This window comes from Rissa tridactyla, chromosome Z (genome assembly GCF_028500815.1).
Source record: "Rissa tridactyla isolate bRisTri1 chromosome Z, bRisTri1.patW.cur.20221130, whole genome shotgun sequence".
NCBI lineage: Eukaryota > Metazoa > Chordata > Aves > Charadriiformes > Laridae > Rissa > Rissa tridactyla.
Genome location: NC_071497.1, coordinates 25,524,227 through 25,537,471, shown reverse-complemented (window position 1 = coordinate 25,537,471; position 13,245 = coordinate 25,524,227). Strand labels below are relative to the sequence as shown.

General features: G+C 37.0%; 1 protein-coding gene across 6 annotated transcripts in view; it reads right to left on the bottom strand.

Annotated features, from left to right (window-relative positions):
• FBXL17 (F-box and leucine rich repeat protein 17) overlaps positions 1-13,245 on the bottom strand; it is a 284,000-nt gene that overhangs the window by 257,473 nt on the left and 13,282 nt on the right. For all 6 annotated transcript variants that reach the window (XM_054185938.1, XM_054185937.1, XM_054185942.1 and 3 more), the window contains exons 2-4: positions 11,506-11,628; positions 8,876-9,133; positions 7,982-8,113 (exon numbers count right to left, since the gene is read on the bottom strand). In XM_054185938.1, the coding sequence (XP_054041913.1) occupies positions 7,982-8,113; positions 8,876-9,133; positions 11,506-11,628 (513 nt within the window). The remainder of the gene's footprint in view (positions 1-7,981; positions 8,114-8,875; positions 9,134-11,505; positions 11,629-13,245) is intronic.

Below are 13,245 nucleotides of genomic sequence, written 5' to 3'. Positions count from 1 at the left end.
AGTAGGTAGAGCCATTAATCTACCACATGTAACCTAACAAAAGTCAAAAAACATAATTAATGCAACAATACAGATTATAACTGCAGTTCTTAGTTCCTTTTAAGATGTATATGTACACACACACTCACACTTTACATGAGAAGTCAACTCGCAACATCAAATACTTGGTTAAAAACTTAACTAAATGCAGTGCTTTTTTAAAAAAGAAAAAAAAACCACACAAAACCAAAAAAACAATCAACCAAACAAAAAAAGCACAGAGTAGTGAAACCACATAGCTGACCTTATTATTAAGCCTGAGTATTTACATGTACAGTCAAGCATTTGAAATGAGTATACAACTAGCTTTACAAGAAACTTACAGTCTATACACACATTTTGTTTCTGCATAGTATATAGTATAAAGAAGCTGTACTAGTATTTATAAAGAGACTGAACTTGGGGAATTGGCAATGGGACATGGAGCCATTCACTTCTACCAGTGGCCCAGGTCTGTGGTAACTGAAGTTAAATCATTTGACAGATGGTCGGTAGTTTTTATGAAATAAGCTGGTGCTTTCAGTCCAGTTCCTGGTGCTTTTGTGATGTGGATATCTATCCACTATCACAATTGGGTACTCCCGTTGGCAGCCACAGTAACGATTGAGTGAGCATGGAGACTGAACAAGCCTCTTAACCCCTGCTAGAGGTCTCTCTCTAGGTCAGGGTTTGCAGCACAGTGGTGAGGCAGTGGGGTGAAGCTTGCACTGCTGCTGACGCTGTACCTGTTCAGTGGACAAAAAGAGGACTTCAGTTTCCAATGCTGTCAGTCTGAAGAGTTTCACAAACACTGAATTCATCTTAAAATGAAGTTTTCTTTCATTTTATGGAAGTTTCCCCTTAAATACAAAGATTCCCCATTGAAGACAAATGTTTGTAAGGGGAAGACATGGGGACAGAAATCATACAAAAAGAAAAACACAAAAACCACACCTTGCAACCCTTGAGTAAAACTTCCTCCTGCAGATGTCTTGAGCAATACAAGACAGAAAAATACTTTCAGCATAAAACCCAAAATGTGGTGTTAAGCATTAAGCTGAAAATTATTACTTTATGGGGCTCCTAATTTATCTGACATTAAGGGCTGAACCAGAATTAGTTTGCCTCTCTGACACGTACCCTTGAAACATAACTGAAGCGAGACACTTGAAGCACTTTTGTTTTACACTATAAAAAAAAAAATAAAATGAATGTACTAAATAAGAATCCACACTATTAGACAAGGTGCACATAAAATAATTTGCTTCAAAAAACAAAGTTTCCGGTGTTCTATTCTTAACTACACATCCCCAGAAGACGCATTCTTGGCCTTTAAGAAGCCACAAGTTCAAAACTCTATTATCATTGCGGAAGATGTTTTTATTTAGGAATGAGTAAAAAGCAAATCAAGGAACAATAGGTGGTTTTCTCCATAGTTTTGCTCAGGATCTTCCGTAGCAGTTAGTTTCAACTCACTTACTTCATACTTAGTATATCTAGCACTACAGAATCTAGAATAGTTTGGGTTGGAAGGGACCTTTAAAGGTCACCTAGTCCAACCACCCTGAAATGAGCAGGGACATATTCCACTAGACCAGGTTGCTCAGAGCCCCATCCCGCCTGACTTTGAATGTATCCAGGGATGGGACATCTACCACCTCTCTGGGCAACCTGTTCCAAGATATACACATTTCCATCGTATGTTCTTTGAACGCACTCTGTTTCAAAATAACACAAAATACCCCACAAACTACCCACAGAGTCCCCAGATTCTATCAGTTTCCTCCCTCCTTTTTGCTGATATTTAACAAACTACACAAAGCAAACCTCTTCAAATGCTTCAATAAGAATACATATAACTGCACTGCAAGAGTCAAATGCTATTTAGTTGAGCAGGCTTTGTTACACTAACAGTCTGAAGACATTTAGAACTACTGAGACAGTGATCCTGGCAGCCGAATCGAAAACAGGATCTGTGGAACTAGCACAATATTCAGAAGTTATCTGCTGTGTATTGGTAATCCGCTATAGCAAGACCTCAAACACCTGTTACCACTACAAAGTCAATACCGCCACCTAAGGGTGACGACTAAGTAGTGTATTCATTGCCAGACTACAGAAATATTTATGCAGAAAATAAAAGTCTGACACCTGCATAATGGTTCAAGTGTCTTTACAGCAATTACATATTTATGCACGAGCACGCAATCTTCACTTTTTTTTTCTTCTATTAACATCAAACCCAGCACGAATGTTTTACCTTAAGAATAGTACTACAGAAACTGTGCAACTCAAAATGCAACAGTTCAAAATAGAAAAAAAAAGCAAAGAAATTATCAAACTGAGCAATAAGGTTGTATTTCTGAAGAAATGATCAAATCATTTTATTTTGTTGCAAAAATGAACAAAGTGAATGTTTCAGAAGGGCTTATTGAAACTGATGCGCCTTTTATAATACTGAACAGATATCTCAGTTTTTATGAAAGCATGTTTTCCTGTATCTCAGCTTAGTTTCAGTATAGTTATTCAATGCATTTTAAAAGCACTAAACATTATTTTTATGGTACATTAGTAATTTTTGATGCATATGTAACATCTTTGACAAACTAAAATACAAGAGTAAATTTATCGTTACTAGTGAACAGTACCAATAATGTCATCTGTAAAGAGTTTTTGCTTTAGAAATCTCCAATTTAATACTTGACAGAAGATGAAGCATCACTGTCCACAGCTATCATATACAGTAGAGAAATCAATCTCAGTATTGGCATCATCCTCATATGTATGCATATGTTTAGCAAATAACTAGTCCCATATGTGCATTCTGTGTCTCCAAAGAAAACCAGCAACACTCTCCTGGAGAACATGAGTTTTTAATTAAAAAAAAATAAAAATTAAGGGGAAAAGTCTGAAACAACTACAGTACTTTTCAAATCCTCAAAAGAATGAAATAAACTAGTTAGCAAGTACTTTGGGAAACTATTCACAAAGCAGCATAGGAAAACAATCCTTTTTCTGACATTTCTCCATGTAGAAAAACAGGTTTAAGTAATTGTATGTAAAAATTGAAACAGCATATGGAATATGGTGGGGGGAAGGGAGAGAAGAGCAGGGAAATGACACACTTTAGGAATACTTTTTCCCCAAAAGTATTGTTGGGGGTAGTCCCAACTTGTTGGGGGTAAGTCCCCACTTACTTGTTACCAGTGAAAAAGTAAGCTACTTCTATTTATTCTAAATTTCAGTCGTTCACATCATCAGATGATGCGCAATTTACACGCCTCATAATACTGACTTTTCTCCTCAGACAATCTGCCTGGACTAAACTCAAAGCATCCTCTCCATGTTTGCCCTGTGTCATGCACTGGGCACACTGCTGAAGTAACTGTTTTGTAGTTGACGTGTGAAGAAGAAAGAGAACTGCTTCCCAAAGTCAAAAATAGGAGGTGGGGGGGAATCTCAGTAAAACACATATGGATGGATAAATAAGAGTACACTATGCTGTGATTAGTCAGAAAACATGAAAACTAAGTTTATTTTGTCCTATAGGCTTTTACACTAGGTTCATTCCAGTCAATGCTTTAAAAGGGTATGTTAAGTATTTAATTATGTGACATAAAACTGAAATGGTTTAGTCCATCTTAGTTCTTTTTTACGAAAACTAAAAAAGTATATTATTCACATGTCTTAGGTACCATAGTTTCTATCAAATATAGTGTCACACTTAACTCAAGTTTCTACTCTGTATTCTCTGCTACAAACTGCAAACTACACACATTAACAGAATACTCATCTTTAAAGATGCCATTAAGTAATTATCTGTAAAATATTTAATATAAAAATGGTCGCACACATTGAGCATGAAAAAAGGATTATCAAACACACTGCCAATTGAACCAAAATTTGGTTATCTTGAGACCTCTCACACTAAACACTGTTCCCGGACAGAGTCAAAAGACAAACAAGGAAATAGAAACGTGGTCATTAGACCATAACTATCTTAATGAACGTATCTGGGAACCGTTAGACAAATTATTTATCTTTAAGTCATCTAATTCACAAGATCATTTTATTGGAGAGGGACAAATGTTCCCAGAATTCCAACTGTAGTAGCTTAGTTACACTATTATTTCTCATCTATCCCTAACCAAGCTTGAAAAAGAGAAAAGAGAGGAAGGGAAAAAAGTATAGAGATAGCAATGCTGTCATCCTGTTACAGTATCTAAAACTTTATCTCCTTTCATCTTTAGAACCTCCTTCTCCTCATCCATATCTACTTCATCATGAAAAAACACAGACACTGCGTGCAATAGGGAGCTACAAGTCTGTAACTCCTGCCTGCTAAGTTTCAGCAATCATTGTACGATAATTTTAGCCATTAAGTCACTCAGAAGGGAAAGGCAATGAAAAAGAAATTACCATAAAAAAAATCAACACAGTTAAGTGGAGAAGGGTTTTCCCAGCTCTAAAATGAACTCCCCAATCTAGGTCTACTCTGCTTACAATGAGGAAAAGGATAGTTTACACACTGCTTGTACAAAATTGCTTCTGGGGGCAGCCGTTCCCTTTGGTGCACTGTAGTCACAAGCTTGTTCTGCATCCCTCTACAAAGAGGTCACAAAACCTTTTAGGGCTCCAGTGCTCTACGGAAGGCTGCAATGACACATGTTAATCTTCCTTAAGAATTCAGATTAAGTACAGCCCCACTCCACGTCTCAGTGACAGTACTGCATGTTAGTGCAGAGCAGTTCTCTGATGTTGCAGGTGAAGCTAGTACTATCTATCTGGGGTGGAAGGACAAAAAAAGGGGTTGGTACCAAGCTAACAATGAAATTAACCAATTCATCTTCCACAAGTTTCATTCACATCAATCATTCATATGAAGCAAACATGAAAATTATACTCACAGCATTCCATTCCAGCCATGACCACAAAATAAGAAGTTCCACTAAACTCAACCAAGCTAGGAAATTTCCTAGTTCTGTCTGGACAGAGTTATAATCTGTTTTCCATTCACACTGAAATTCTGTGAGATTGATTGTATCAAACTGCTTGGGGACACATAAGGAAAGACAACTCAATATACTGGCACACTTCATAAATCCAGCTTTTTTTTTTTTTTTCCCCACTAGGTTCCCAATTTGGCCAGGATGCTTCAGAGAAGAGGCTTTCCATGTAACTACTCTGCCATTCAAAGGGCAGAGGAAATAATAAACATACTTTGAAGATACACAAATCATAAACACCCATGCAAACAACAACAACCTTGTGTTAAGTTAACCTTGAGATGTTAACTTTTTCCTCACACATCCTTTGCAGCTGTTAACTTGCATCTTTCACTTACTACCATGACATAAACAGCATTTCAAAAAAAGGAAAGAGTCTATTTTTCTGTGAAATGCCTAGTACATTAAACAATCAGAACATAAATTCTTCTTTCTCTGTTTCTGCTCAGCAGTCTCGTAATGGAGTTACTTAGCAACAGATGAAGCAACTGAACTGTGTTGCCTGATCCACATTTCATTGTAAAGTAACACTCACAAAGGCATTATTTAGCTGCTGGTTGCCTCTGTATAAATGTATTTTTGAAGTATAAAATCCATTAGTCTGAGACAAGCCTACATGAAAACCCAGCCATCACGTACCACCTATAATGGACTATGCGTTTTGAAATTAAGAGAAATTGCCTGTAAGAGACACATGATTTTGAGCACCTCTGAAAAAGGAAGAAAAAAAAAAAAACAAAACAAAACACACAGACTCAATTTACAGTACGCTCACAGAAGCTGTTTAAAAAGGGGGAGAGGGCGGGGGAGGAAAGGAGCCTTCTTCCTATAGCAGACTGACAATCTACAAACCAAGCCCTCGTATGTCAACTACACTTTTCTTGTCACAGAATATTTTGATTTCAGAGAATGAATACTTATTTTGAAAACAAACACACACACACACTTCCCCAAACTACCTTCTTCGCCAAAAGAGCACCAAAATTACACTTCCAGCAAGACCTGAAAGTCTCTTACCCCTAGCAAGAAGAAAGCATGTCAGCTTCTGCAGCTTTGTCATTTAGTTGAATCACTGAAGTGCTGTTTTATTCTAAAGATTCAGCACCCTGGAGTTTATAACAGCTTTATAACTTATTTCATGTTTACATTTCTAGACCAAGATTTAAGGAGCTGAATTTAGACTTTACAAAGCTAAACCAAGTTTGCTGCAAGTTTATTTTTTCCTGAAAAATTAAGATTGGGCAGCATCTTTAAATAAAATTAGACATTAAAAACCTACATTCATGAAAAGTTGTGCATAGGGTTAGTTTTCCTAAGTCGCTTGACAAATTTTCAGAAGTGACAAAATAATGAGAAGTTTCCTATTCACTTGAGAGTACATATTTTTGTCTTACTTCCAATGAAAAATTAACATTACATTTCCAATAATGAAGGCAACCAAATACAGTGCAAGTGAGCAACATCTTTTCTGATTGTCTTAAAAACAAGAACGTACTTCTTACGTCCCATTCCAACTATGACCCTGGATGACATTTCAGATGATAAAACCACAGAATGTTTAACTAACAATGGTAATGTCAGTTTCTTAGGTTATGTTTCAGACTATAAAGAGAATGAAAACTTCAGTGGCAAGAAGCGTAAGACATATCCATAAGAAAGGTCAAATTAACCTTACCCACATACCTTCCAAGGAGAATGCACTTAATGTAGGTATTTATATATACAATAATCTCTATGTACAATGAAGTAATCCTTCATGTGCAACCATGCACACCTTGACTATGCACAACAGGTTTTTATTCCTTCGTTCAAAGATAAATAATACTTTGAATTTCCCTGCCTTTCTCCAGTTTATTTTTGCAGGAGTATGCTTTCCTTCCAGGCTTCTCAGAACTTTAACTTCTTTTTTTTAATGAAAGATTTTAATGCATGAAGATAAATATTACAAGGACTAATTTTGACAGTACTCAAGACTTTGCTTCAGTAAGGGAAGAGGGGACACACTGTTTTTTTTCCTGCATTTGAATTATTCCAAGATCTTAGCTGTGGCCATTATCTCCTATCTCTCAACTTCCTGCAATTCCGAACAAAACCAGTAAGTGGTGTCTATTTTCTTTTTTTTTTTAAATAGGAACCATTCTCAAATGAACCACCTTACACATTAGTATGTGTTTGTCTGTTTGAAGACAAATATCGAATAACTGAGTACAAGGTATGCTGTTTTCTTACAAATGCGATTTATTTGGTCCAGTTCAGCAGTTTTCAAACTAAAGGTTATAACCCTGACATTAACTCATAGTTAAGAATTTAACTGCAAGGTGTTTTTTCCACCTACTTGCAGGAAAAAATAAAAAATTTAAAGCCAGTGTTCTACTATACCATTGCAGTAGATACCGGTTTTCAACATTAGAAACCATCATTTCAGAGATTGCTTATAATTAGGACATAAGACAGAAGGCAGTTGTTAAGGACTAATGAAACTGCTAGCACAGGCACACTACTCTACTGCATCCTGATGAGAAAGTGACAAATTTCAAGAGAAGACTAGCCCAGTGTACCATTTGTAATCAAGAAACCTACCTCCAAAAACCTGTTAGTTTAGATCAGTTTGCACTTTTTACTGTACAAAAATGTACTGGTATAAACAAAAGAAAGATTCCGAATGGACTAAGCATTTTCCTACACAAATTAGACATCTCTCTAACAATTAACTCCTGGAATGTCATGTCAAAACCAAAAGTTAATATGTACTGGAGTAGCATTAATTTAACTTGTACTTTGAGTCATCTTCTGAGCTATCTCTGTAGAACCTAAATTTTCACAGCAATAGAACATTTTTAAGCAATTCACAGGCAAAAAGCAGCTATTCAGAAGGAAGTTTTAAACAGATAAAAAGCAAGAGAAAGCTTTGACAATGAAAACACTGTGGAAAAAAAAGAATCATTATATGTACTTACTAATTTGTTTTCCTGCATGTATATTCTTTGCAACTTCAGACAGCCTTTAGCTATAATGATCATTCCTTCATCTGAGATCTTGTAACATTGCCCAAAATGAATGTCTTTCAATTCTCTGCATTTTGATCCCAGCTGCAATTAATGAAATCAAAGCAAGTATTTAAGCATAAAGGAAAAAAAAACAACAGGATTTGACTGAAATGGACAGCTGGGAGTTGAGATTTCTTTCTACTTCTCTACCATCCCTTAAAAATTATCTTTCTTTACAGGTTTTGTAAGTACTATACACAAACAAGAAAGATTATAATTACACGCATGGCAAAATGAAGTTGCTAACTACAGCCAACAAAATGGAGCTAAGAGCAGCACATAAGAGCTAAGTTATTTATTGGGCACATATATAAGTAGCTAACAATGCCTGTACGCTAGGCCATTGACAGCATATCTGATTTAACATAACTCTTCACATGAGAGAGAGAGTTGTTGAAACCTTCCTCATGCCTAACTAATAAAGGTCTCAGTCACCTTCAGCTTTCATGATACAACAAAACTGTTACTTAAACACTGGTTCCAAAGAGCAACTAAGCTCAGGAAAACTCAGTCAGCCAGAGTTGAAGTACAGGATGTCAAACTGGAGATTTCATTATAAAAGGGATCATTTAATCCCTGGATGTTATTTAAAAAAAATTAAAAAAAAAGTATGTGCAGTCTCAAGAGAACAACATTCCCTGCACCAAGAAAGTATGTCCATAAACCAACTTTTAAAGTAAAAGAGGTTATCTGATTTTAATTAAACCTTAGAGGAGGGTACCTTCTTTCATGTCCCTTTTTGCACCTGGTAAGAAGTTGAAAGATACTAAGTTTACAAAAGAAATTTGTGGAATAGATGGTTACCTGCTTTAGACCTTCATCAGTCAGTCTGTCTTGATTGCCTACATGCACTTTCTGAAGAAGAGGACACTGAGAGGCAACCGCAATAATAGACGTGTCAGAAAGCTGTTTACACCTGTAGGCAGTATACCTTAGGAGTCCGGGACATTTAATTGCTAATATGCATACTCCTGTATCAGATACATTGCGACAATCAGAAATATTGATTTCAGTAATATTCTGGCTTCTTGATGCAATCTTTTCCAACAGCTCATCAGTGACCTGCAAAGAAAATCCAAATATTCAAATTTAACTTTTTTCATAGACATCTTTAATCTAATTAAAACAAAAACTACTATTTGTCAGATGTATTTCCATAAGCTATTGAGAGAATTAAAAGATTTGTTTTCCAGGATAAGAGCATACTGGTATAATCAGTTTTATAGTTATCTTTAAAGAATTCTGCTCCAGCACTTGGAGAGAATAACAGTTAATGGTCCTCTTCATATTTTAGACAAAGAATCCTCCATCATTTAGAAGAAAAGGATTTGCTTGCCCTTCTATAACAGCACTCCACTCACGTACCTAAGGTAGCATTTACAAAGAAATAAAGGGTTTACATGTCTCTGAAATGCAACAGGTTTTCACTTAGGCTTTGGTAATCATCCAAAACCAGGAGGTAACAATGGGCTTCTTAATGGAAAACAGTCACTTAAGGTAGCAGTGAATGAAAGGGATGAGAAGGAAAGAACACAGTAACAAAACAAAACAAAAAAAAGCTAATTAAACCCCAGAAGTTTCCTTCTGTTATTTGCTCAGTTTTAAAACTGAATACTTGCATATTTTAAGTGTTAGTCTATGCAAGACCATTAAATCAGATGCATGCACTATTTTCCTAGAGCTCCTTTGGAAAAAAAAAAAAAGATTCTGTCCACTTTGTACTTGTACGCATTGTAGTTAGCTAACGTGCTAATAATTTTTAGGAGAAGCCAGTCCTACAAAGCAGGTAAGAAACATAATATATTCCTTACGCTCAAGCTTTTAAGTTAAAACAAAACAAATAAAACCAAGGCAGGTAAGACACAACGTATAGAACTCTCTGACTTTAAAAGTTTAGTTTCAAAAAACCTGGTGACACACGATGAAAGTCTAACAAAACCATTCAGGAATACTTATCCACCACTTAGCATAGATGAGATTTAGCTTTAAGCCTAGAAAGGGCAGGAAAGCAACACAAATCCCTTTTGTTTTTCTCCTACACAGTTGAGAAACAAGCTCTTTCTTTGCTGCACTCAATCTGTTTTCCATTAGCAGCAAGTCTAATCTTTTTTCTTGCTATTTCATTAGGGAGCTGTTAGCTAGAAAACATCAAAAAAACCCACCAAAACCCACCCACAAACAATACCTAAACAAACACCCCCCACCCCCAAAAAAACCCGCCAAACAAAAAACCAAAACCAAATAAACACCACCAACAATAACCAAAGCAACCAAAACCACCAAACCCTCCCTACACATGGAGAAGGATAACAATTGTGCTTAATATTGGTTTAGGAACTCAATAAAAAAAATTGCAAGATAGGTTTCTTAAGCCAATGTCAGAACTGACAAACTTTAGTGAGATCCCAACACGCCTAATAGGCAAAACCATTAAAAGAAACCAGGCTACACCTCAAGACAGTGAAGAAGACTTATATGACGCATAGTACCAACAGAGCAAAAAGATGGACCTCTGGTCTGAGCGTGTTTTGGAGTCACTTGAGAAAATTCAGACCATCTGCTACATAGCTTTCCCATAGAGGTTCAGAAATACGTTAACTAGTATCTCTAGAAGCAAGAGAACTTGCATGCTTTCTTATGAATTGGTGATCTGAGAATATTATTCCACATAGACTATTTATGTCCAACACAGATGAGTTCACGCTGCTGCTTCTTCAAATGGGACCCTCCAATGGTTGTTCCTCTGAACCCTGTATTTTCATGAAACTCTCCAGAAATTATTTTATAAACCTTTGCAAGTAACTAAACAACAAGAAAGCTAAAGGGGGTGGCCATGCAGCACAGGCATCCTTAAAAAAGTTTTCCAATGAGGAAAGTTAACCTGAACAATCTAAGGCTAGGCTCTTTAAGGACCTCACTAAGTGAAATCCATGAATCCCAGACATACTTAATTCTAGGATTGGCAAAAGGCCTAAAAAGACACAATCTGCCTGCTGATCAGTAGAAGCCACATCAGTAGAAGACAAATTGAAGAAAATTTCTTAAAACAGACAGAGCAAGCACCAGTTAGGTGACCATTCTTCAAACTACAGCATTGTCAGAAAAGCTCATGTATGTCTTTTAATTACTATAAGATCAGATAGTTCTGATAAATGGCACTACCACGACCGATGCAGACCAAAGACCAGTAACTCACAATCCATTTCAAACAGCCCTTGTCTTCACACTATTTAACAACTGATCTCAGTCAAAAGAAGCTACATTTAAAGGAATTAATCTAAGGATTCAGACATTTTCAGCCTCTAGCAGAAAAATCCCTGAAAGCACAGATATCACCATTTTATGGGTTTGTTTACCTTTGTTCAAGAGTAAAAATTCTGTGAACAAATTCTAAGTCGCCAAAACATAATTTTTCCACAATGATACCTTCATACCTGTTGACGACTACTGAGATCCAGCTGCTTCCAAAACTGAAAATCTAAACAGAGGTCACGCCAGTATTTACAGACTAATGATGCTGAAAGGCAACGCTCATTCAGGGATAAATTGGAAAATATCTGTAAAGAAAGGGAAAAAAAAATATTATTTGTCAGAATCATTTTTAGAGAAAGAAATATTGTATTACTAACTTGCCTTGTAAAAGACAGAGAAGTGTTAGCATGCACTGCAACACACAGTTCTAGAACTTGCCCCCAAACTGATGAGTCGAAGACAATAAAAAAAAAAAACCTACATCCCACAACAGCTGACAATATTAGTAAGTGACATTAGCACAACCAACAACAGAACATATCCTACTTAAGCACTCATTTCTTAGACCAAATTTCAAATGTGCTTCTGAGATGACATACATAAAGAATTACAAATACAAGTAATAGCTCAATGTTATTTGCAAGACATTTAAAAGGTGCTTTCATTCCCATTCTGACTCAGATTGAAAAACCTTTCCTTCCATTTCTTAACTGAATTTAAAAGAAGAGTTATAAAGGTTGTCACGGTTGAGCTCCAGCTAGCAACAAAGAACCAAGCACTCTTTTCACTCACTCCCCCTCCAGTGGCAGGATAGGGGGAGGAATTGGAAGAAAAAGGCAGAACTCAGGGGTTGAGATAAAGGCAGTTTAAGAAAACAACAAAGGAAAGAGGAAAACAACAATAATAATACTGGTAGAGGAATATACACAACACATTGCTCACCAACTGGAACCCGAAGTCCAGCCTGCTCCCAAGTGGCAATTTCTGTCCCCTCCCCTGCCTAGCTCCCCAGCTATATATTCAGCAAGGCTACCCATTTGGCTAGTTTGGGTCAGCCAACCCAGCTGTGTCCCATTCCAGCTCCTTGTGAAAATTAACCCTATCCCCACCAGAACCAGGACATTATCCACCCCATATCCTACACTATTGTGTTATGCTTACACTTTCCAATTAATTATGACCACTTTTTCCTGTCTTTGATACATCTATATATATATATACACACAGAGATACCATTCCCTTAGTTTATGGGCCATCCTTCTAAACTGTCTGTTGTGTTCATTTAATCCATGACCTCAGGCTCCATCTGTTAGAACAGTCTCTCAGGCCAGGCATGACATGTGGTGCTGGAATGCTGCATGCTGTATCTGGAGCCCGCAGCTGGTGTATCCAGTGCAGCCCATGCCCATGGTCTGTGGGTTGAAGATGTCAGTCTCAAGCATGTTGCTGGGTGCCAGTTGCTGAGGTCAGTTCTGATCCCACCACCACTGTACTTCACTCAGTTTCACCAAAGTCCACCGGTCATTAGTGTGGGTGATTCTTACTGTTGTACCATTGGTACGGTATCTAGTAATTACAGTAATAATGACATACAATAGCAGGGTTATTTAGCAATTAACATCATACAATTTGATTAACTGGCTATTCTCACCCAAAATCAGATCCCCATGAGGTACACATTGGACTTCCCATCCAGCCACATCACCCTCGAGTGAAAGCAATCCCATAGATGGGTTTGCCTTTGCCTGAGGTGGGACTAACCCAGACTGTCTTCCCTAACATATTCTTCATGTGGACTATGGGGACTTTATCCCCTTTTACAGTATGTGGAAGTTTTGATCGGGCAGGGCCAGCTCGATTGGTAGATCCCCTGGCATCAGCTAACCAGGTAGCGTTTGCTAAGTGTGTATTCCAGTGTTTTA